Source organism: Bufo gargarizans, chromosome 3, assembly GCF_014858855.1.
Source record: "Bufo gargarizans isolate SCDJY-AF-19 chromosome 3, ASM1485885v1, whole genome shotgun sequence".
In the NCBI taxonomy this organism is placed as follows: Eukaryota; Metazoa; Chordata; class Amphibia; order Anura; family Bufonidae; genus Bufo; species Bufo gargarizans.
The window spans coordinates 341188888-341214510 of record NC_058082.1 but is presented as its reverse complement, the minus strand read 5'-3'; the positions used below and the strand labels follow the sequence as shown (position 1 = coordinate 341214510).

Genomic DNA, 25623 nt, shown 5'->3' with positions numbered 1-25623 from the left:
TAGTGCAACAAAATGTCGCGTGACAAATGTCGTCGTGTAGACCTAGCCTTAAAGTCCAGCTTTAAGTTGAGTCATTTGGAACAATTGGTTGCTATGGAAACACTGCCAAACACCTGCTTTTTTCTATTTAGTTGTCAAGCTGCATGTCCCTAGTACCCAGTCTGTCTTAGATAATGAAGGTCCTTCACTCAAGGCCAAACTTGTCCCTGAATTGAGACTCGATAAAGAGCAAGGTGGCATAGCAGGCCACTTTAGATTTGGTCATCAGAGTACCAGAGTCCTCCAGTTGGGCCCAGTCTCTGACATAATAATGAGCTCTAAAGGTTCTGGAGAGGACATCCTTTTGAAGGAGGTTATGCCAAGAAGGATGTAAAAAATTTAAATCAGACATCATATAGTACATGACAATATCTTTCTAACAAATCTAGAACCAGCCCTGTACCTCACATGGATCCAGAGATCTCCACATTTATTGCTCTACTAGATACTCTTAAGGCTGGCAGGTCAGGGGTTGTCCTTTCTCAAGGGACACGTCCTTTGTGCTGCAGCTCTCCCTATCACAGCTCATGGTGTGTGTCCTTTCTCAGGGGGCGTGTCCTTTCTGTAACAGCTCTCTCCCTATTATACAGGTGAAACTTGAAAAATTATCTTTTGCATTGATATTCAAATTTTTCGAGTTTCACCTGTAGGTCAGACGACATGTCCTTTCTGCTGCAGCTCTCTCTCTATCACAGCTCAGGGGGTGCGTCCTTTCTCAGGGGGCATATCCTATCTGCAACATCTCTCTCCCTATCATAGCTCAGAGGAAATGTCCTTTGCTGTTGCAGAAAGGATACCCCCCTGACAATGGACACACACCCTGAGCTGTGATAGGGAAAGCTGCAGCAGAAAGGACATGCCCCTTGAGAAAGGACACACCTCCTGTGAAAGGACAACCCCTGACCTGCCAACCTTAAAGCATAACGGTTACATTTAGACCCTAATTTCAATTTTCATATATGTAGTTACTAATAACATGATATTCCAGAATCAGTTACTATTAGACTGACTTACCCCATATTTAATAAGATTCAGCCCTTAGCAACCAGTCTGCATAAAACTGCAATCTCACTATTCAGTTACGATGGCCGCCACTGCCCTCACCCTGAGGCTAATCCCGCCTGCCCTCACTAGCCAGTAACAATAGCCCCCAAAAGTGTCAGTAACCACAGCCCTCCCCCTAAAGGGTTAATCTCCTGCAGCACAAAGGGGTCCTCTTACCACATGTTGCTGTCATTTATACACTGAGCAGACGGCAGATCTCCCTTCCCTGGTCTGCGCTGCTCCAACTCTGCATTGTCCCAGTCTGCTGAGTGAGGGAGCGTCTGCCAAGCGCAGGGACAGGGAGAAGTGCACACAGCCCAGGCACTGGTATCAGCTACTGGGGAGGACCTGGCTTTAATCATTACTGTCAGTAATGTGACCTTGCACGCTGCGTGCTTCTGCGTCCTCCGTCCTTCAACACATAGACGGACCTGCATAGCAACCTGATTTTAAGCACAGGTAAAAGTAGGCAGTACAGGGAACAAAACTGCGGAATTAAGGGGTAATTGAATACACAGTGAAAAGTTGAAATAGGGCCACCAAGGTGATATTAATCACCACAATCCAATACCCCAAAAAAATATATATACGACCGTTATCCTTTAAGAGTATCTAGCAGATCTCTGGATCCATATGAGGTACAGGGCTGGTTCTAGCTTTGTTAGAAAGAGGTTGTCCCGTACTGTATGATGTCTCATCCCTTTTTTACATGAATTATGAGATAACATCTTTGATCATTAGGTAAAACTAATGGGCACCTAAAATAGCGAATTTTCAGGGTTTCGCTCATCTCTGCTACTAATCACCTAGACATTATATGAACATCTCCATCCCAAAAATGTCTTCCTCTGCAGTGGGGAATAGTGCATCAGAGAGAACTGAACAATGGCTCATTTCCCTGGGTCTGTGTCACTCCCGGGGAATGAGGTCTCGTCCCTCTGCAGCACACGTCTCCGGAGAGGCAGCGACGCTGCGTCCACCACAGTCTTTCTTATCTAAATATATCATTAGGCAGCAGCGCCCGCCGGCCTCGGTCCTGCGTGGCTGCGCTGTACAGAGAAAAAAGATGGAACCCTCGAAAGCGTCTGTTTTCATCATTTATTTCATGCCTTGGTTTTCTTGGCCGGGGATTCTGAATTTAAGATAAAGGAATTGTAAGAAAAATGTACGTCAGGTGGGGGATGGGATGTTACAGCTTTAGTACTCATTCACATGGCCGTATCTATTCTGCATTTTTTGCGGATCGGATACAGACCCATTCACTTCAATAGGGCAGCATAAGATGCGGACAGCACATTTGCAGTCTGCAAAAAAAAAAGTCCTACTGTTGTCCATTTTGCGTTCAAGAATAGACAGTTCTAACAGAGGACAGGACGAACCGTTCTGAAGATGAGGCATGCAGCCGGTATCCCCCATGACACCTGCCACGTGCTGCTCCATTTCTCTTACTGCTTCCAGTAGGTGGGCACGTGGAAGCCCTGGAGGAGTTCAACACAATGGTGCCCACAATGCTTTTCGTCTGCTCTCCACTCCCGGTTAGATCCTCCTTTCCTCTGCATTCTGGTTCCCACCTAGAGCTCCACATAACTGGGAGTGTAACCGTCCCCCCGATATTACAATTAGGGCTCATGCACATGACCGTGTGCCGGCATGCCCGTGCTGTGGACCGTGCACTGACTGTGTGGCCGCAGTCTGCAGACACAGCTCCATTCACTTGAATGGGGTCCGTGATCTGCATCCGATGGTCAGCAGCGCAAAAAAATGTTGTATGCAGAGGCATGGACAGAATCCTCCGCTCTGCACCACATCTCACGGATTGCGGACGCATTCCGTGATACAGTGTGCACATCACACGGGACATTAGTCTTACTAGGGGCATTATTTTTACTGGGGGGCACTAATAGGGCTATTATTCTTACTGGGGGGCACTAATGGGGCTATTACTCTTACTGGGGGGCACTAATGAGGGGCATTACTATTACTGGGGGCACTAATGGGGCTATTACTCTTACTGGGGGCACTAATGAGGGGCATTACTATTACTGGGGGCACTAATGGGGCTATTACTCTTACTGGGGGGCACTAATGAGGGGCATTACTATTACTGGGGGCACTAATGGGGCTATTACTATTACTAGGGGGCACTAATGAGGGGCATTACTATTACTGGGGGCACTAATGGGGCTATTACTCTTACTGGGGGGCACTAATGAGGGGCATTACTATTACTGGGGGGCACTAATGGGGCTATTACTCTTACTGGGGGGGCACTAATGAGGGGCATTACTATTACTGGGGGCACTAATGGGGCTATTACTATTACTGGGGGCACTAATGAGGGGCATTCATTCTGGGCGGCACTAATGGGGGCATTAATATTATTGGGAGCCACAGTATGATAGCGACTTAACACCCTTTGTTAAGCCACGCCCCACAGCCACACCCCCTTTGGGTGTGGCTTAACTTGGCCAGTATTTTTTGTTGGGAAAGGTGGCAACCCTAACCACACAGGTCATCAAGACTGTGTATATCAGAGCGGGCATGTGATTTACATTCCCTCATCAATTCACAGCGACGTTTGGGGAGATTTATCAAGCCTGATGGAACAGAAAAGTGGAGCAGTTGCCCATAGCAACCAAATAGCTTTTTCCAGTTTCCTAAGCGCTTCTGAGCAGTGGGAGCTGGAGTCGGACTGGGGGCTATGGGCGCCTGCTCCTCTTTTCCTTCACATCGGTTTCATAAATTTCAGCCCCAGCTTTTTTCTCTGACCTCAGTGCATAGAAGGTCCCTGATTAAACATGGCGCTAATCCGATATTGATCTTGAACTGCAATTGAAGCTTCTTGACTTTATCTTTGATGCCAGTGTCACCCTTCATTAATCTGAAGCCTGGAGGGTAAGCGGCGCCCCGTACTTCAACAAGCATCAATGTCTGAGTGGCCAGCAAATACACAAAGGAAACTAACATTATTATACTGCGCTTCATCATAAAGGACCTCGGAGGAGAGACGGTAGAATCCATTTATTACAGTAGGGCTACATGGCGATTTGGGACATGCCAGGCGTCTTGCCCATGTGTCACGCCCAATTATCGCAGTGTAGCAGGGCAGCCAATGGAATGAATGGGGAACGCAGTGCGATTTGTGTGTTGTGTTCGCAGCAAACATGAGAATCACTCTGCAACCCCAATTAGACCTATGGTTGAGCTGCGACACTGCGATATTTGGGCGTGACACATGCACAAGACACCTACCGCACCCTATGAAGCCCTAACTTTAGGTATGGGGTTTGTATGCATTAAGACAATGGGAGAGAGATAGCTAGATATATTATATTTTCCTTGAAAGTGTAACCTACCCCACAACACTACACGGACCTGCAGCAATTATTTGCGGACTGGTGATTAAGTATATATTATTTGACAGAAGAATAGGTAACTGGACTGAGATAGATAGATAGATAGATAGATAGATAGATAGATAGACAGATAGATATGAAATAGATAGATATGAAATAGATAGATACAAGAGATGATGAAAGTTACATAGATACTGGACAGATAGATAGATAGATAGATAGATATGGGATAGATAGATAGATAGATACATTAGATAGATAGATAGATATTAGATAGATAGATAGATAGATAGATATGGGATAGATAGATAGATAGATAGATATGAAATAGATAGATAGATAGATAAATAGATAGATATGAGATAGATAGATAGATAGATAGATAGATAGACAAAGAGGCAGATACATAGGTGGATGGATTGATGAACAGAATAATGAATAGATGAATCTGTGAGCGGACAGTCGACATCAATTCCTTACGAAACCACAACAAGAAAGAAGACGCTCATAATTTTTTTTCCATGATGCGGATTCTGATTATTATAAATAAGAAGTTAATGTTCTGTGTTTTTTGCCCTGGATTTTGACACAGAAAAGCAATGAAATCCACAGTGAAAAAAGCCACCCTGTATGAACAGACCCTGAAACTTCTAAGTGATTCCTTTGGAGGCTCAGCAGACATGCTGTTAGCTGGAGCCATGCGCTTTGGGCATGTGCTGAATATTGAGCATGTCTGATCTGAAAATAAAAGTGTTTTCCTTTGACAATCCTTAGGAAGGTCTATCAGTGATGAGCTGATCACTTCTGGATGCTGGAGCCCATAGCAATCATTTCTGCTCTGAGAACCTGGCAGCAAGTGTTTAAAGGGGTTTTCCGAGATTTTTTTTACTGGTGACCTATCCTCAAGATAGATCATCAGCATCTGATCGGTGGGGGTCCGACACCCGGGACCCCCGCCAATCAGCTGTTTAAGAAGGCAGCATTGTTCCTGTGAGCACAGCGGCCTTCTCTCTGCTCACCAAGCACAGCGCCGTACATTGGATAGCGGCTGTACATCGCGCTCAATTCCATTCATTTCTATGGGGCTGAGCTACACCTAGGTCATGTGACTGATGAACGTGACGTCACTGACCTAGGAAAAGCTGAGAGAGGGCTGCGGCGCTCACAGGAGTACCGGTGCCTTCTGAAACAGCTGATTGGCAGGGGTCTCGGGTGTCGGACCCCCACCGATCAGATACTGATGATCCCCTGCAGCAGTACCACAGGGAAGACAAAGGGAGATAGTTACTATGTTCCTACACCTGGTGTTAAAAAGTGGCAAAATGTTTCCATTCAAACCAATAGACCAATGTGTAATGTGTTGGGTCCTCCAGAGTTGAGTCTCTTTTTAAAACAAGTGCATCCCCCTATTAACTCATTAATTTCCTAATTGGGTATATATGGCCTTCTTACTGCACAGTGGTGTGAACCGTATAGCTTTAGCCTGCATTTATTAGATCCTGAAGTAACGCTCCTTATATTTATAAGGTGACAGGCAGATCATTTAAAGGAACCCTACAGGAGAAAAAGAATCATTCTTGCTTTTAAAGGGCTTTTCCGGGTACTCAGGATAGGTCATCAGTATCTGATTGGTGGGGGTCCAGCTCCTAGCACCCCCACCGATCAGCTGTTTGAATTGGCCTCCTTGTGACTTACCAAGAACAGCGCCGTACATTGTATAGTGGCTGTGCTTGGTATTGCAGTCCAGGCCCATTACCTTGATTAGGACCGAGCTGCGCCTAGGCCATGTGTCACAACCAGACAGCTGAGAAGCTCTGACAGAGGCCTTTCAGAACCTCCCCCTTGAGTTTCTTTGTTGTGGTATTCAGTTACTCATCTCATTAGCCTCTCTCAGCTGTCATGTGTTGGACTAATTGCTTCCCTTTAAATTCCTCCCCAGAATGCTTTTCTGGGCGGCCTATACTTCTTCCTGGAGTGTGTGTGCATGCTCATCTGGTTCTCCTCTCTTCTACAAAGTTAAGTGTGGAACATTTATCTGTTATTTTCTGTTTGCTGGATCCCAGGTGACCCTGACTCCCTCCGTCTCTTGTGTAGGGAGCTGGTGGTCGTGTCCCCTCACTATTGTAGGGTGCTCAGGGGTTATTAGTCAAGGTACGTGGATATGCAAACCTCCACCATTCGGATCTTTGCATAGGCTGAGCAGCCAGGGAAAGTGCCAGGTCTTCTGCAGGGGTCTCCCTTTTGTTCCTTAGCTTTTGGATCCAGCGACTCATTTATGCATGTTGTTTTGCCTTGTTTCCTGTACACCGTCCGTGACACCATGTAACCGATGAACATGAAGTCATTAGCCTAGACAGAGGCAGCAGCGCTTACAACAGCTAATTAATGGGAGTGCCAGGAGTCAGACCTCCACCAATCACATACTGATGACCTATCCTGAGGATAGGTCATCAGTATAGAAGACCCAGAAAACCCATTTAATTATTAACCCCTTAACAGATAATGCCATACATGTATGATATTGTGAGCAAGGGCTTGAATGGAGCAGCCTGCTATGCAGACACCGGCCACAATAACCATGATTGGAGATGATGCTGAAACCGGTCATTTAATCCCTCAGATGCCACAGTCAAGAGGGATCGCAGCATCTGTGAGGTTAGGCAGAAGGAGGAGGCTCTCTCTGCCTTCCAATCTGAGACCCCGCAGCGAAACGGCAGAGCTCTGAGCAGTTACCATGACAGCCTGGGGCCTGCTGAAGGTTCCAAGGCCTGCCATGGTAAACTGCCTGTGAAGTTGTGCACGAGGCACAGCTTCATAGGCAGGCAATGTAAATCCCATAGACCATAATAGTGTGCTATTATGCTTATGGGACAAGCAATCGAAAGATTGCAGGTTATAGTTCCCTAAGGGGGCTAAAAGTTATTGAGTAAAAAGTAACAAAAAAAGAAAAAAATATTAAATATTAAAATTCGTAAGGAAAAAAAATTAAAAACATGCAATTCGCCATTTTTTTGTCACCTTGTCCTCCTCAAAAAAATGATCAAAAAGTCATACGTATCCCAAAAATTATGCCAATAAAAACGGAAGTTTACCCTGCAAAAAACAAGTTCTCATACAGCTTTGTAGATGGAAATAAAAAAAAAACCTATGGCTGTTAGAAAATAGGGATTCAAAGAAAATTTAGATTTTTGAAAGATTTTTCTTTTAAGTAGTAGAACAAAACAATATATAAATCTATAGAAATCTGGTATCGCCGTAATTGTACTGACCCGCAGAATATGTCATTTTTAGCGCACAGTGAATATCGTAATATGAAAACCCCAAAAACCTTGTCTTAATTGTGCTGTTTTTTTTTTTTTTCATTTTACCCCACAAAGAATTTTTTGCCGTTTACTAATACAAGACATGATAAATTAAATGGTGCCATTAAAAAATACAGCTTGTCCTGCAAAAAATAAGCCCTCCTATGGGTACGTGAACTGAAAATTAAAAAAGTTATGTCTCGTGGAATTTGGAGAGGAAAAGAGTAAATAACGATAATGCAAAAACGAAAATGGACCCAGTCTTTAAGGGGATAAAAAAATACATAGGTGATACATTCCCTTTAAACTGATTGACAAAAAAAATGAAAAAAACCTTTACTAACCAGGCCCATCCAGCTGGAGCCGTGCCAGGGCCACTCTGCTTAGTCTCATTAGTATGATACAGATTCCTCGGCACTCACATTTCAATCCCTAATGAAATAAAACACCTCTGTGGGAGAAAACCTCATCATCTCGGGGTATACAAGGCTTTATGCTGATGACCAGCCAACCCAGCTACACGAAAGATCCATTAGTAAAACCTATTAATAACCTACGGACGTGCGCTCATGCTTTACTTGCCTTAATAACACTTGTCTCCCTTCCTGGGTCACACGTTTATCTAGTAGAAGGTCAGTGCACGGGATGGGAACATCACAATAAACTTTCATGTACGCCGATGCTTGCACTCTTACATTATGGACCTCCGAACCTATCAGTACTATTTATTTTTAAGGAGTTTAAGACAAAGGACCCTCATCTATTAGACCAAGCAGAGAGCAGCTATACACAGCATCTCTCTGTTTCTGGAGGACCTAGCATGTCTGTGCATTACAGGAATAGTCTATTGATTTCAAATAGAACAATGCAATGCTTCATTTCCCCTGTGGGGGCACTGCAGGGGAATTGAGCACTTGTTGCTGGTTTCCAGACAAGAGGAAATGTAAAGGAAGGACACATCTTTATATATGTGTGTGTGTGTGTAATAGCCCAAGAGCCTTGGATAGAATTTTCTTTGGGGTCTACACAAGTACTTTTGCTGTGACACTAGTTGTACGGCTATAGCTTGCAGTGTAGCGCTGCCTGCATTGCAGCTACAGAAAGTGAAACGGGGGTCGTGTTGCAACACCACAGTTGCAACAAATCTAGCAGGATTAATTTCTTGGAACTGTCATGTCACAGTCTTCAACTTCATAGTAAGGATGAGCGAACCGGTTCTACCAGTTCGTGATTCGGGCCGAATTTCTCAAAAAGTACCGATTCACATGAAACCAAATTTTTTGTGGTTTGTTTCAGGAGAGACCGAGAGAGAAAGAGAGATACAAATATACAAATGTGTGTTTCTCAACAATATATATGCTTTGTATGATAGGTACTCTTTCTTATTATGGAGAGCCTCTAGTATGCGGAGTACATGTGCGCAATATTTTAGGCCAGGTGATGCCCCCTTGGGTTTCTGGGAAAGATATTCAAATTAGCTTCCCTAAATCTATCTGATGCCAGCAGATGTTAGATGTGATAATTTGCATATATTTTCCCCATAAATCAAGAGGAGCGTTGTCTAGCTGTCACGGCTGAGGATGGGGAAACCCCTCAGCCGTGAGATGCCAGAAGATGGAGTCGCTGCAAGGCCAGGACAGAGATCAGGGAGCAGGTCACCTCCTATCATATCCCTAACTCTGACGCTGACTCCTAGCTGTATGAGCCGACCCTGATGGTGGGAGGGCTCATACTCCGGAACCTTAAAGTCCCTACTAGCCCTCAGGGTGGCCCTCAACTAGGAGCAGGGTAAGACGACCTGTTCCTCCTAGGCACGGAGGAACAGGAGTCTCACAGGCCAGGCTTCAATAAAGGGGAAACATAAACAACCTATGGCAATGGCAGGTTAATGCAACAAGTATAGCACCTACCTGCCACAGACACAAAGCCTGAAACCCATGCAGACGCGCTGCTGTCCAAAGAACACACACGGACACAGCACACACCACACAACACACAGGAACCCAGGACCATAAGCTGCAATAAACAAGCATACCAAAAACACACCTTCATAACATCATGTGTGACATAACTTATGACCACAAGGGTGGCCCACACTGGCAGATGGTAAATTAGTAGGAGGATGACTCCAGCAAGCGATACTGAAGTACCCCTCTGACTACTGCTCACAGCAGAGACTTTAAGACTATATAGGCCCAAGTAGCCACACCCACACAGACACACCCAGTGTTCACAGACTAGGAAGGGAATTAACCCTTCCAACACAAGGAAAGGGAAGACAGCCACATAAAGGGGAAGTGAACAAACACCTATCACATAGCAGCTGTTACTGCCGGCAACAACATGCGTGGCAACTATGTCCTGGGAGCTAGCCAGAAGGCCGAGACACTGCCACCACATGTACACAACCGCAAGTGACGGAACAACACAGTGCACACACACATATAACACCCCGTGCACACCAAACGGATAAAAGGCACACCTATAAAGAGAGGTTGCCAGGTGCAGCCGCATGCAGATTGCAGCAAGCTGCCTAGCAATAGCTCAGGCTGCTATACTGCCAAGTACAAACATGTTGCCAGCGGCAACCACAAGTGAGGCAACATACTAGCAGCACTCACCTGTGGTTGAACAACAAAACCAGACCACAGGCAACAGCATGCGGTACAGGAGTCACGACCATGACCATGGTCGTGACACTCCCACCCCTCAAAGCCCCCCACAAAAAAAATAAACGGAAAACCAGAGAGGGACCCATACAAGGGGATAGGAGAAGGGAAATCAGTGTCATAATATGCGCGTCTCCCCAGGACTGCTGCCGACCCCTTGAGCAACACATAGGAACCAGGAGCCGACTGCCAGGCTCCGGAGCAACACACAGGAACCGGAGACCAGCAAAGAAACAGCCCGGGGAGAGCGCACTGACACTGCGTCCACTCTCCACTCACGTCCCCACTCCAGTCGCTGCCAGCAGACACTCCTAACCAGCACGCAGCCGGACCACTAACGGAATGCTGCCAGCAGACGACCAGAGATAGGAACATGGAGAGGGACGAGGGATCACCAACACGGACACGGAAGGTAAGGTGGCGGGGAATAAGCCACCAACCGCACCGTTAACGGTGATCCCCAAAATGCTCTCCCTCCGGAGAACGCGCATGCAGGCCAAAAGCAGATGGCGCTGCATGCTGCACCCTCTTCCGAAGGTATGCAACCGCACACCAAACAAACCACGGTGAAAGAATAAAAAGGTAAGAGGACACCAAAACAGGCAACAGTGAAGGTATGGCGGGGACTAGCCACTCACCACGGCATCAACGGTAATCCCCAAAATGCTCTCCCTCCGGAGAACACGCATGCACCCCACAAACATATGGTGATGCATGCTGCACCCTCTTCCGAAGGTAACACCATGTGAGGAGCAGTTGTGGTCATACGGTCACTGCTGAGGATGGGGAAAGCCCTCAGCCGTGCGATGCGAGAAGATGGAGACGCTGCAAGGCCAGGACAGAGATCAGTGAGCAGGTCACCTCCTATCATATCCCTAACTCTGACCCTGACTCCTAGCTGTATGAGCCGACCCTGATGGTGGGAGGGCTCATACTCCGGAACCTTGAAGTCCCTACTAGCCCTCAGGGTGGCCCTCAACTAGGCACGGAGGAACAGGAGTCTCACAGGCCAGGCTTCAATAAAGGGGAAACATAAACAATCTATGGCAATGGCAGGTAAATGCAACAAGTATAGCACCTACCTGCCACAGACACAAAGCCTGAAACCCATGCAGACGCGCTGCTGTCCAAAGAACACACACGGACACAGCACACACCACACAACACACAGGAACCCAGGACCATAAGCTGCAATAAACAAGCATACCAAAAACACACCTTCATAACATCATGTGTGACATAACTTATGACCACAAGGGTGGTCCACACTGGCAGATGGTAAATTAGTAGGAGGATGACTCCAGCAAGCATTACTGAAGTACCCCTCTGACTACTGCTCACAGCAGAGACTATATAGGCCAAAGTAGCCACACCCACACAGACACACCCAGTGTTCACAGACTAGGAAGGGAATTAACCCTTCCAACACCAGGAAAGGGAAGACAGGGGAAGTTAACAAACACCTATCACACAGCAGCTGTTACCGCCGGCAACGACATGCGTGGCAACTATGTCCTGGGAGCCAGCCAGAAGGCCGAGACACTGCCACCACATGTACACAAAGAACACGTTGCCGCAGACAACCGCAAGTGACAGAACAACACAGTGCACACACACATATAACACCCCGTGCACACCAAACGGATAAAAGGCACACCTATAAAGAGAGGTTGCCAGGTGCAACCGCATGCAGATTGCAGCAAGCTGCCTAGCAACAGCTCAGGCTGCTATACTGCCAAGTACAAACATGTTGCCAGCGGCAACCACATGTGAGGCAACATACTAGCAGCACTCACCTGTGGTTGAACAACAAAACCAGACCACAGGCAACAGCATGTGGTACAGGAGTCACGACCATGACCATGGTCGTGACACTAGCATACAAAAGTCATCATGTATGCCAACTGGTCTCCTTAATATAGATAGTACCCACCCAGAGGTTCCCTCTAAGGCCTTGCAACTAGAAAAGCTTTTCTCATCTGCTTTACACTGATAAATAATGTTTGTCCTGTAAGAGCAATTTGCAGATGGGAGGCTGACTTAGCTATTTTCTTAGCTTTGCTCCATAAGTATGTTTAAAGGCAGGAAGATATCTCAGCTGTGTGAAAATAATGCAGCACTCATACGGATGCTGTGTTCTCCTTACTGTTTACCTACTTTCTGTGCAGTGGCAAGTATAATTGCTTCTGCTGTCCCAATTCACCTCATTGGGATGGCTCCTTCCTATTAACCTGAGGATATATCATCAGTATAGCAAAAACAGACAACACCTTTAGCACTTTTATTTGACTTTTTTGGATCAACTTCAGATGAACCAGAGAGACCTCCAAAGTAACATTCAACTGAAAGCTAACACCTCTCTCAATAGGGGACAAGGACAAGAGAACCAGAATATCTTTGGGGTGTTCTTTATCATTAGGAAGATCAAAAAATATGCATGAGTATTGTATGCCAGGTGACGCTACTGTCAGTTTCTAGGAAAGTAATATGCAAATTGCACATCGCTTCATGCAAAAACCAAATTTATAATTTTTTTTACCAAACTGAATCTTGCTAGGTTCCCTCATCTTTACTTCATAGTTACCAACATTGTTGTAGGTCGTGCTCACAGTAAGCCCCATTCCAAATGGTACACCCATTTATGGGCTGCCCTGCCAATTTTCCACCTGGGACAGTCCGATTTGCCAAGACTGTCTTTAAAAATTTGGGAATGTTGGCAAATATGCAACTTGAGGGTCGCAAGGCAACCATACTCATATTCCTTTGTTGAACGGCAGCCATCAAATATATTTGACCCTGTGTGTCCAAGCGGCTGATGATCCTGGTGATACTTGAGTCCAAGGAGCACTTTCTCTACACTATGAGAGACCAAGCTGGAAGACGAGCAGTAGGAGTAAGCAGCTCTTACTAGAGACAGGTGGAGAAAAATGGAGATTTTTGAAAAGTATTTCTAATCTCATTACTTCAACACAAAGGGGTAGATTTATTAAAACATTAAACTGCATTTCCCAGCAGCCACCAGTAGGAGGAGCTTAAGGCAAAGACATTAACTTACAGTTATCACTGATATCAATGGTAACTGTATAAAATCTCTCTTATAGACAGTTTCATAAATCTGATCCATTTTCCAATATTTGGTGGTGGAGTGACAACAGTGTTGGGGTAGTGGGTTGGGTAATACTTCCAAAACATCTCGAAAAACTCTTTAATATGTTGGGTTGTCTACATGTCTTTTAGATAGTTTTCATAAATCTACCTGATTATCTTTTTATTAAAAAAATACTTACAAAAAATGAAATTAATATATTTTTCTTTAGTATTCAAGAAACTTAGAAACTTCTCTTAATAGAAACTTGGGACAGCCCATGGATTACATCCAGCATGTGAGATATGAGGCCAAAGGAAGACGTAAATCCCCAATTCATTGCCCAACCTGGCCCTATATGACCAGCATCAGTTTTCATAATGGATAAGGTGTATAACCATAGGGGGTACAGAGTTGTACCCAGGCTCTGTGGCCTGCACCCAAGGGTCCTTCTGCCACATCACAAAATAGCAGTATGCTAAATGGCACATGGTGGAGGGCATTACAGAGTTTGCATTGAGGTCCATGCAAAATGGAGATCTGAGGTCGTCCTTTCTATGTCACTAACTCAGAATGTCAGATGAGAAGCCATGCCACCCTGGACACACACTAAGAATGGCTCTCTAAGATCAATCAATGATTGTCAGGAGTAGGATGGCATCCTCTGTGATCAGTCAGACTGAAGCACTCCATACCGGTCAGGGAGGTCACTGTCTCCTGAGCTTCCCTCCTCTGGCTGGATTCAAGACATGATTAGTAACTGTGTCCTGATTAAAGTTATTCTCTTTAAAGGATACCTACCACAAAAAAAATTGAAAAAAAAATATAGTTTTAATGCCTTACTTCTATGCTGATATATGATCATTTGAAATTACGGGCCCAAAGCCTGAGGCTGCACTACTGATGAAATATACTGCATTGTTTCTTGTTTCATGGAATCCTATACAACACATGAGCCACTATTCGAGCCAGGTAGGGTGTAGTTATTGCAGTAAAGGTGATTTCCATTCTTACAAGGTCTCCACCAGGGTTGCCAACTGTCCAGAAATTTCTGGACAGTCCGTAAAAATAGGTAACTTTTTTCCTGTGTCCGTAAAATAAAAATAAAAAATAGATGTGTCTGTGATTTTTCTCATTCTCGTGGTACTTGACTAGATTATTTTGGTGGTAATTATCATTTTAGAGCTGACAGTAAATGCTGGTGGTGAGGTCTTATCAGTACATTGAGCTTATAACCTTTATTATTCATTATTGTTTTCCAATTTGTCCGTAAAAAATGTTTGTTGTCTGTGATTTTGGGTTAAGTTGTCCAATAAAAAGAAAAATTCTGGTTGGCAACCCTGGTCTCCATGACCACATTATGCATTGAAATCTGAATAAGCAATTTTATATTCTGAATCAATTGGTAGTGCAGCCTCAGGCTTTGGGCCTGCACCTTCAAGCATTCATATTTCAGGACAACGCAGTTCTCACAATTTTACTGCACACAATAGAGCCTTCTATAAGACTCTTCTGGTAGGTGTCCCTTAAAGGGGTTGTCCAGGTATTCAGTCCTAATAAATAATAATAACTAATAATCGGTGTGGTCGCAGCAACCGGACCCCCACCAATCAGTTAGTTATAACTTGAAAACTTGGCACAACCCCTTTAAGGACAGAAAGCGATGGAGACTCTACAGCTTGAGAATAGGAGTTACTCTTTATAATTGCTCTCTGCTCAGCCTAAGGCCTCATGCACACGACCATGCCGTTTTTTGCGGTCCGCAAACCGCGGATCCGCAAAACACGGAAGGCGCCCGTGTTGCCTTCCGCAATTTGCGGAACGGAATGGGCGCCGGCAATATAAATGCCTATTCTTGTCCGCAAATCACGGACAAGAATAGGACATGTTATATTTTTTTTGCGGTGCCGCGGAACGGAGCCACAGATGCGGACAGCACACGGAGTGCTGTCCGCATCTTTTGCGGCTCCATCTAAATGAATGGGTCCAGATCCGAGCCGCCAAAACGTCGGCTCGGATGCGGACCCAAACAACGGCCGTGTGCATGAGGCCTAAAAGAGAGGTTCCCCCTTCCTTAATATCATCTATATGCTCTAATAGGGGGCATGGAAAGTGGTTGTCCAATTGGGGTAAGTCCTTTTGGAAATCCTACCCAGACCCGTCTATGTATTATATGGTGGGCAATTCATTTGAATGGTCAGCATGTAATACTATATTTCACCTTCAGGGGGAATGAATGGAATATGACCACCTTCTTAAGGGAGGGGGTTTCAGCCCATTGACGGTAGACAACCCCATACTTACCACAGGCCCTAAAAATGTAGATACAGCTCTAGCCTGCTCTTCTACACAACGGTACCTGGACTTTAGAGTCATTTCACTTTAAAGGGGTTCTCCTCCTTCTGCATACATTTCAGAAAAGCCATACTGTGACGTGCAATGACATAAACTACATGGTTTGAGGGCTTTTCTTAACCCACATGGAGAAGTCCCGCTACCCAAGGTGCATAGCTTTCCAAGATGGCGGCGGCATCCTCTACTGCGCAGGTGCAGAAACTGTGCAGTGCAGCTGCAGATACAAGGCATCTATAGCTGCTTTCCTGCATCTATGTCTGTAATGAACGCTTTCACCGCCTGTACAGTAGAGGACACAGCCACCATCTTGCAAAGCCATTGACACCACTGCGTGTTAATATGGATACTAGTGATGAGCGAAGCATCACTAAAAAATTTCCTTTGTGACGAATTGCGCCGCCCCCTGTTATTGTATCCCCCAGATCGCGGCATCTAATAGCAATATTATACTGTAAAACAGTAAAATTAATAAAATCATACTTACCTCATCCATTTAAGCGCGAAAATCCGGGCATCTTGATTCAAGATCTAGCGCAAAATCTTGCACGGGCCCATGATGACGTCATCACATCGGCCGGCGTAGTGACGTCATATGTCACCGTGCACGGGATTTCGTGCAAGATCTTCAATCAAGATGGCGCCGGCCAGCTCTTCACGCTCGGATGGATGCGGTATGATTTTAAATTTTTTACCACCATTCAAGGAAAATCGATTCGCTATCACAGAGCACAAGGAAATTTGGCTTTCCCTGAAATTCGGATCGAATTCCACTTCATGGAGTTCGATTCACTCAACCCTAATGGATACAGAGGGGGGCTTCTACATGTGTGCCAGGGTAAGCCCGAAAGCATTGGAGTCGTTTTTGTGCTATTACACTTCAGTGTGTGGCATCTCTAAAATTTCTGCAAAAAGTGGAGAATCCCTTTAAGGCTTGAAATAGTCTTGCTCTGGTTCTGCGCAGGAGAATATTAAGAAGAAATTGTGGGAATGAAATGAACCTTTCTCATTTATTGCCGCGCAGTAGAAGCACTGGCTCTCCTGGTTCAATCAATTAATGACCTAAAGGACAGAAATGGCCTCCACGTCATGTGTTTATAAATGGACTAAAACACTTTACGCTATTTATTCTTCCCCCCGACTGGAAACGATTGCCAAGAAGAGCTCTTCTAGGAGATTACATAAAAGGCATGGAACTAAGTCCGTGTCAAGGATCTGAAGGAGCATTCCACCTCTGCCTGCGCATTTATAGCAAAAAAATACTGTATATATATTGAGCAAAAATATTCTGTAAAATCCCAAAAATCTGGCGCAAAAATTCCAAACTATTAGGCTGATATTTTGATGCAAAATTGCTCGACATTTTTTACACTATGCTAAGGGTCCCCAATCAGGTGCCAGTTTTTAACCATAATGCAGTTTTACAATGCAGCGTATTCCACCATTTCCAGCCAGAGTTTTTGCTTTTTCATTTAATTCCAGAAAACCAATTGATGACTCCATAAAAGCCATTTGGAACACAAGTCCCTGGGATGTAGATCCAAAGGGGAAGGACAGAGATGGAGCTGAAGTCCCCAGTCACTGTGAATATCAAGAGTAATTCTAACACGTATTTGACCTTTACGTCATTCTGGCTATGCCAAAAATTGGCAAGTTGGAATCATCCTGTGGTGCTCTACACCAAAACTCCTTTAGGATTAATATGAATTATAATCCATTTATGAACCTTTTATGATAGAATAGACATATAGATCATATGGAATAGATAGATATGAGATAGATAGATACGGTGTCTCCTATGCCAGCATCCTCTCACTTACACATCTCGGTATTGCAGACAGATTAACCTAACAGTTTATTACCTCCTGACAAGCACAGGACTTCAGCAGGCATTCTCCTTCTACACTGTAGGATATTGAGCTTTATGCACAGTTCATGAATTATTGATGCATCCGTCCATTTACTGTAATGATCTCTAATATATGGGGTAAACAATGGCCAGCACCTACCAACTCTGCAGCATCTATAGAACTTGATAAGAGTCAGCAAGCCCTGCCAAAACCTTTGTGTACACTAGAGGAATTCACATACCAAGAAAGACCATTCACCATGAGACTAGAAGGTTAGCTGTGAGGAGGACTGAACACTGCATCAATAGTAGTGAAGAAGAACAATAAGGATCAATGCAGGATAGACCTCCAGAAGATCATGGCCTCCAGGGGGGTGGCCTCATACTATAGCAAGCCAGTATCACAGGGTTATCAGCCTATAGAATGCCTTACTTCAGAGCTGAAGAGCAAGTAAAGATATCCTTTAGAAGACTTTAGATTTCTGATGGTCTCAGTAACTACTTAAGGGGGTATCTCATCATCTTGACATAGAAGAACCACACAGGGCAGGAGCCCCCTGGCAGAATAGTGCAGACTATAGCTACCCATGTGGGATATCTCTGGTGGCATGGTGAGCAGGACCAGTACTACAATTTACACTGATGCACTGGACTAGACTGATTGGTCAGTTAGTACCAGTCAGGTCACAGTCTTGATACAAATGCATGGACATTTGGTAATAAAGACAAGTCTTCTCCATCTGAAAGTATGCAGTTGCAGGCAATGATTAAAATGATACATTTAGTTAACCAGACCCTTAAGCCAAGCACATGTCAAGTCAACGGAGAAAGCACAGGGCAGACTATGGTGGTCTTCTATGATTATAGGCCACATGATGACACTAGTAGGGTTTCTATAGCCCAAAATATAACATTCACCCTCTTTTACCCATTCCTTCTCTTCATATCTTCCTTACTGCCCTGAGATACCTCCAGACCAACAGTACCATCATGTAGTATTCATTTTAGTGATTGAACAGATGTCAACCAGATCCTTGCACTAGGTTTAGGAAAAGATTGTCCTACCTGGCTGATGCTTAAAGGGTTAAATAGTGAAGTGAGAAATCCCAAGCTAAGTGAAGTGAACCATTGTTTAGGAAGAAGGTTCTTGTCCACTTTAATCACCTCTAGGTGAGATTCCTCCTTTCATGCATAGGAACAATGAGAAGATATGGGGTGGCTTTGTAGATCCTTACCATTAGATCTCCGGACAATATTCTCCAAAAAGGTATTTTGTGGAGCAACCAGTCCTCTCCGACCCCCTGCCATGGTCATAGCAGCTGTCGTCCAAAGCTGTAGGGGGCTTCAGGGTATTGGAGGGATGGCAAGAGCCGGGGCTCCTGGTCTTTCATGTAGAGAGGTCCTCATGGTCCTGAGTGGGTTCCAGCTGCTATTGCATCAGAAGAAGCGATGGATGAAGGAGCAGTATTCCCAGCCATCCTTAGCAGGACTTCTCATCCACCTCATCACTCTCCCCCTGCCTCCCACTCATCCCCTTCAGGCCTCCCATCTAGTCTTCTGCTCCCCTGGTCCTCTGAGTATCCCAGGAGCTGGCCCCTTCTCTGCTCTCCAAGGTCCTGAAATGAACAGCCCTGCGCAGAGCTGCGGTACAGGAGTCCCCTCTGCTTGTGTCTAGCAACTGGATTATGTAACCTCTTCACTGCCTGCCCAAATCCACACGGCTCTGCCTCACACAAGGAAGACCTGATTAACCCATGAATGCCTTCCTATGTCTACAGCAGTCAAAGGTTAGTCAAGATGTCCTGCTAGTGGAGAAAAATGATGGGGGTTATAGTCTCTGTAGGTCACACTTTGCTTGTAATATGCAATATTACCAGTGACTAAGGTAGAATGATATATTACTCTCAGCATGTTCTTTTTATTATAATAGGAAGGGGATGATGGGGCTAGTGGTTCTGCAGATTAAGAAATTGGTTATATCTTTGAGATGGAATTATAACGTTCAGCATGCTGTTTTGATGCATTCTAGTTTTCTTTTTCAGAGGTCCAGCGCATTTGCAGGGGCATAGTTTGCTCTTCATGTGTAGTAACAGGAATGATGTCCAGAATATTTAACATGCTGAATACAACAGCAAGAGATAGTCAACCTGTGCAACTACTGTGTGATAAGCATGGCCAGGTTGATGTAGACCTGTGTACTAGTGCTTGAACTTTCAAGACCTGTGGTCCCCAAACTGTGACCCCCTGGTAAGAGATCCAATTGTTTGAACTTTCAAGACATGTGGTCTCCAAACTGTGACCCCCTGATAAGGGATCCTATTGTTTGAACTTTCAAGACATGTGGTCTCCAAACTGTGACCCCCCTGGTAAGGGATCCCATTGTTTGAACTTCCAAAACCTGTGGTCTACAAACTGTGGCTCCTGGAAAGAGATCCTAGGGCTTCAACTTTCAAGACCTGTGGTCTCCAAACTGTGGTCCCCTGGTAAGGGACCCTAGTACTTGAATTTCCCAGACCTGTGGTCTCCAAATTGTTCCTTCCCAACTGTTACAGAAATTCAAATCTCAAGATGCTGGGAAATGTAGTTATGCAATAGACAGAGAGTCACAGATTGGAAACAAGACTATACTGTAGCCTCAGAGACTTTGCATTATCTCTGGAGAGTTTCTCTCTGTTAAGTCTATAGGTCATTTTATACACAGCTTGTTCAGGGACAGCTCATCACTTTCCTATATCTGCAGTTTGGATGATGTCAAATAATGAGTTAAAATAGCAGCAGCCACCCACTCACTCACCGGGGAACCCATCCTCATTGCTAAGGCAGCCCTCTCACAGGATCCACCTTCTCTCTACAGGATTCCCCTCTGCTGCAAACTTTAAGACAGTCTGTCATCATAGGAATCAGTTGAGAGAAGCAAGGCTTCTACTTGTGCTCCTGACAGATAAGAGACAGCCTCTTGTAATGTCTTTGCATCCTCATAGAACCTCTTGTAGGACCCCTATAAATGCTCATGTATGCAATGGGAGGCTGGATCCACACAATGCCTCCTAAGATGAATATAAATGCAATGCTTTTATTGTTGGATTGTGCCCTGGCATTGTCCATGAATTATGCATCACATTGGACTAGATAGAGTTGTTGGTAGAGGTCCCAAAAATGTAATCATTTGTTCAGAAATATCCGCCACAGCATTTCACACTTTTATTGCTCTCCATAGCATCAAGAGCATGCATACCATGAAGGCAGTCAAGGCAGATGCTGTGGACACCTTAAAGGAAGGAGACCCAAACTGGGTTGCCTCATATTTCTTTCCCATGGGAGGTGTGATCTTGCACAAGGCTTCCACTCCAGAGAGACCTCCACCTGAGTGAATAAGGAATGGGAAAATTAGCCAGGGGGCCACAAGAGAAGGCTAGGACAACGAATACGCATCAGACTGACCTGTTACAATGGTGGCATGCAGGGGCGAACTACCACCATGCAAACCAGAGATCAGGGGTCCCCGCTGGCCACAAGCAGTTGCCTGAAAATAAAAAACTAAACAACTAAACCATGAGTGGACATACCACCTGTACAGCCGGTTCAGCTACGCAGGGGCCCAGTGGATGAGCGGGGGCCCATCTCAGGGGTAGAACAACGGCAGAAGTGCCCAGGCTGCCCTGCTAACCTGAGAGAGGGGCAGTGTGACAGTGGGGAGCTTATTGGTGCAGCAGGTGCTGCCCCAGATGTACATTTTCTTGGGGCCCCAAAAAAGCCAAATCTGTCCCTGGTGACATGCTCCAGTTGGAGCCCCATTTATGGGGCCCACTCTTCTTTATGGTTACCCATGCAGCTTGAGGTGCCCAAATATGACTTTCCACTTCCAGGTTCTATGTTGTCAGGTGCGCTCATGGCGTAAAGAATAGACTCTTCATTAGATGGTAAGCGCTTGTGGACAGAAGTGCCATCATGTGTTTGCTGCATGACATTCAGTAGATCTAGATTGTCTGCTGGTAAAGCAATGCTTCAGAGATGTTTAATTTTTTTTTTGTGGTTTTAACATCTGAAAAGCAGCACACCCAACAAGAAACATGGGGCTCAGTAAATTCCTTGCTTCGGTTGAAGAACCAGGGAAGCTGCCTGGACTGTATTGGTTCAGTACTTTGGAGAGAACCTAAAAACATCTGTACAAGGAACATCCTGGAGCAGTAGCTGGGGTTCCAAACATGTCAGCATAGTGCCCCCTACTGGAAATAACAGGAGGCTCTGCTGTTGCCTGCAATGTACTGTCAGTAATGAAGCTGGGGAGAAATCAGTGTGACTATAGTGAGTAGGTTATACCACTGCGCCATCTACTGGTACAGAGTAGGAACTGATGATTTTTAACTTATTTTACAAAGCTGACATGTAAGTGAATAAAAGTAAAAATCTTTAACCAGTTCAACACTGGGCTATTGAAAGCCATACTTTTTTTTTTCAGATCGGTTATGTAAATAATGTTTATGCCTTTTTTAGGAACTTTATTTTATGTCATTTCTATTATAGTATTTATTTATTTTTTTATACCCAAACAATAGTGAAAAAAATTGTCTCCTTTCCACAATATTTTTGCAATTAAAATGCTTTTTACAATAATGTCCCCTTTCCATAATGGTCAATTTGATATAAGACATGTATGTTCCCCACGGCAGGGCTAGAAGCTGCGGTATGGTGTGTGGCGGCATTTTTTATTTTATTATTGTGATTTTATTTTTTACTGTTTGTTTAACCCCCCACCCCACCCCAAAAAAAAGTGGTGACTGCCGTGATGGGAGGTCAGCAAGTGGTTACAGGGTAATTCTACATTTAGAAATAACAATTAATAGCAAATGATATTTGGCCATACAATGGTCGGTGAGGATCTCCTTTCCCAGAAGTGTAATATTATCTACATGCAATGCTTCTAGAGAAGGGTTAATTCACACGGAATAGAAATGCTGCAGTTTTTACAAAATAATTTTCAATTACCGTATTTTCCAGTGTATAAGATGACCCTCAAATTTTCCAGTTAAAATATAGGGTTTGGGCTATACTCGCCGTATAAGACTACCCCTCCAACGCTATTTGCTTTGGCATTAAGATCTGCAGGTAACTGTTGTGCAGTTTTCGTCTTTTGCCTCAGTACCATACTATGCCTTTCCAAGAATCTAGTACACCAGGATGCAGTGGCCTTAAATCTGTTGCTGTGATCTGGCTTAGATTTGGCCACTGAAGTGCAAACAAACCTATTTTATTTTGTGTCACTACATAACTGTTTTGGCGATGCTCATTCACCATGTCTGCTATATGTTTTTCGAGTTCTGGCCAATGTGGGGTGCCTCTCCTTAATGCACACTTACCCCTTGGCATACTCTTTAATGCTTTTTCATTTGCTTTCCAGTCCCGAACCATCTTTTCTGTTACTCCATATTGTCTTGCAGCAGCAAAGTTATTATGTTCCATGGCAAAGTTTACAACCTTAAGTTTGAAACTGTCTTCATATTTCTTTCTTCTTGCTGGTAGAGCCATGATGGGGTCTTGAGTTGACTGTTAGCCAATTGTATACTGTACTGTATGTACTGGTGCTGTACTGTATGAACCGGTAGAGATACTGGTGCTGTACTGTATGTACTGGTGCTGTACTGTATGAACCGGTACAGATACTGGTGCTGTACTGTATGTACTGGTGCTGTACTGTATGAACCGGTAGAGATACTGGTGCTGTACTGTATGTACTGGTGCTGTACTGTATGTACTGGTGCTGTACTGTATGAACCGGTACAGATACTGGTGTTGTACTGCATATACAGATACTGGTGCTGTACTGTATTCACCACCACATGTATCGGATCCCCAGATACATGTGGTGGTATATACTAATACAGGCATGCTCAACCTGCGGCCCTCCAGCTGTTGCAAAACTACAACTCCCAGCATGCCCGAACAGCCTACAGCTATCAGCCTACAGCAGGGCATTGTGGGAGTTGTAGTTTTACAACATCTGGAGGGCCGCAGGTTGAGCATGCCTGTACTAATATATAAGATGCACACCAAACTTCATTAGAGATCCGCCAACATTAGAATTGGCTGAAGTGCAGATGCTCCTGCTTCCCCCTGCCTTCCCTCAGAATCGCCAATCCAACCCAGTATACAACAACCAGCCAATCACCGGTATTTTCTGTGCACACTGCATACAGAGCCTGCTTGGATTGGGTGGGTCAGCTCTCCCTTCCTGCCCAGCCCTCCCTGTCTTCAAGACGATCTGAGCGGTAGTATGCAATGTGATACTGCCGGCATTAGAAAACCACTGAGAGCAGGGAGAATCGGCTGCTTCAGGAGCGGCTGGCCGGGATGCAGCGCACGGTGGCTCAGCTAGAGGGCGCCTGTCCCTGAAGCTGGAGAAGGACAGCTTTTCCAGTCTTGCTAGGAAGTAAGTTTCAGCACGCCGTATACCGGCATATAAGACGACACCCGGCGTATAACACGACCCCCGACTTTTGAGAAGATTTTCATGTGTTAAAAAGTCGTCTTATACGCCAGAAAATACAGTACATTAGTTGTAGCCTACGCTGCGGATTACCTGTAGATCTGCAGGAAAATCCTCATCTTCACATTTTAAAACCATTGACAATTGATCAGATTCTGCAAGAAAGTCGACAATTCAATGTAGATTTTTACCTGTTGTTTATTTGCGGATTTGATAATTAGACCTGCATACCTTCAATAGAGACAGACCAAGTGACTACTGCGGGGCCCAGGGAGAGGGTCCTATGCTGAACTTTCTCTCTTCCGGAAGGGAAAGCACTGCATTAGTATGCAGCTACCAATAGGAGAGCTCAGTGCAAAGAGACTATTACAATAGATGTATAAATTCCTGTGCACTGAGCTCCCCCTAGTGGTGGCTGCAGGCAGCTAGTTTTGTAATTTATTATGTGAAGGGACAGATTATGGTGAAAAAAATCAAAATAATACACTAATGAAGTAACCTTTACCTATAAAATACAGTCACCCTGATTCAGACATACTAAAAACTAACCTCCTTCAGCCACTGTGACGTACCTGCATGTCATAGTGGCTGGGGGAATGTATGAAGCGGGCTGCTGCGCTGACCCCACTGCATACATGGTGGGTGCTGGCTGTATAATACAGCAGAGACGCGGCCCCAATGACCAGAATCGGCGATGACGCGAACCTGGTCATTTAACCCTTCAGATGCCACGTTTGATAGCGATCGCGGCATCTGTGGAGTTAGGCAGTGGGAGGTGACTCGTAAAATGGCAGGGCTCCAATCGATCATCATGACAGCCTAGGGCCTGCTGAAGGTTCCCAGGGCTGTCATTGTAATCTGCCTGCAAAGCTGTGCACAAGGCACTGTTCAAGTGGCAGAGCGGCAGAATCCCATTCATCATAATAGTTCTCTATTATGGTGTATGGGACAAGCGATCAAAAGATCCCAGGTTGTAGCCCCCAAAGGGGTCTAGAAGTTATTAAGTAAAAAAAAAAAAAAAAACATAAAAATATTAAAAGTTCAAATCACTCCCCATGTCCCAATTTTACATATAAAAAGAAATAAGCAATTAAAAAAGGAAACCTAACAGGTATCGTCACATTCAAAAATGTCTGAAATAGTACAAAGTAAAATATAAAAATACTTTTCCTGCGCCGTGTACTCCTTAATGGAAAAAAAATTATAAACACACAATTCACCATTTTTGGTCACCTTATCCCCCGAAAAATTAAATAACAGTGATCCAAAAAATTGTATGTACCGCAAAAAAAGGTACCAATGGAAATTACAGTCCATCCCGCAAATATAAGCCCTCATACCAAAATATTAAAAAGTTATGGATGTCAGAAAATGGTGATGACAAGAAAATTTTGATGACATCACATTTTTTAAAATTAGTAAAGAAAAAAAAAACACTATACA

The 25623-nt window shown here is 44.6% G+C and overlaps 1 protein-coding gene across 1 annotated transcript in view; it reads right to left on the bottom strand.

The window, feature by feature from the left end:
• KCNH1 (potassium voltage-gated channel subfamily H member 1) overlaps positions 1-19010 on the bottom strand; it is a 386448-nt gene extending 367438 nt beyond the window's left edge. Inside the window, exon 1 of the mRNA XM_044286155.1 lies at positions 18932-19010. Within this exon, the coding sequence (XP_044142090.1) occupies positions 18932-19010 (79 nt within the window). The remainder of the gene's footprint in view (positions 1-18931) is intronic.
• Positions 19011-25623: the final 6613 nt, after the last annotated feature.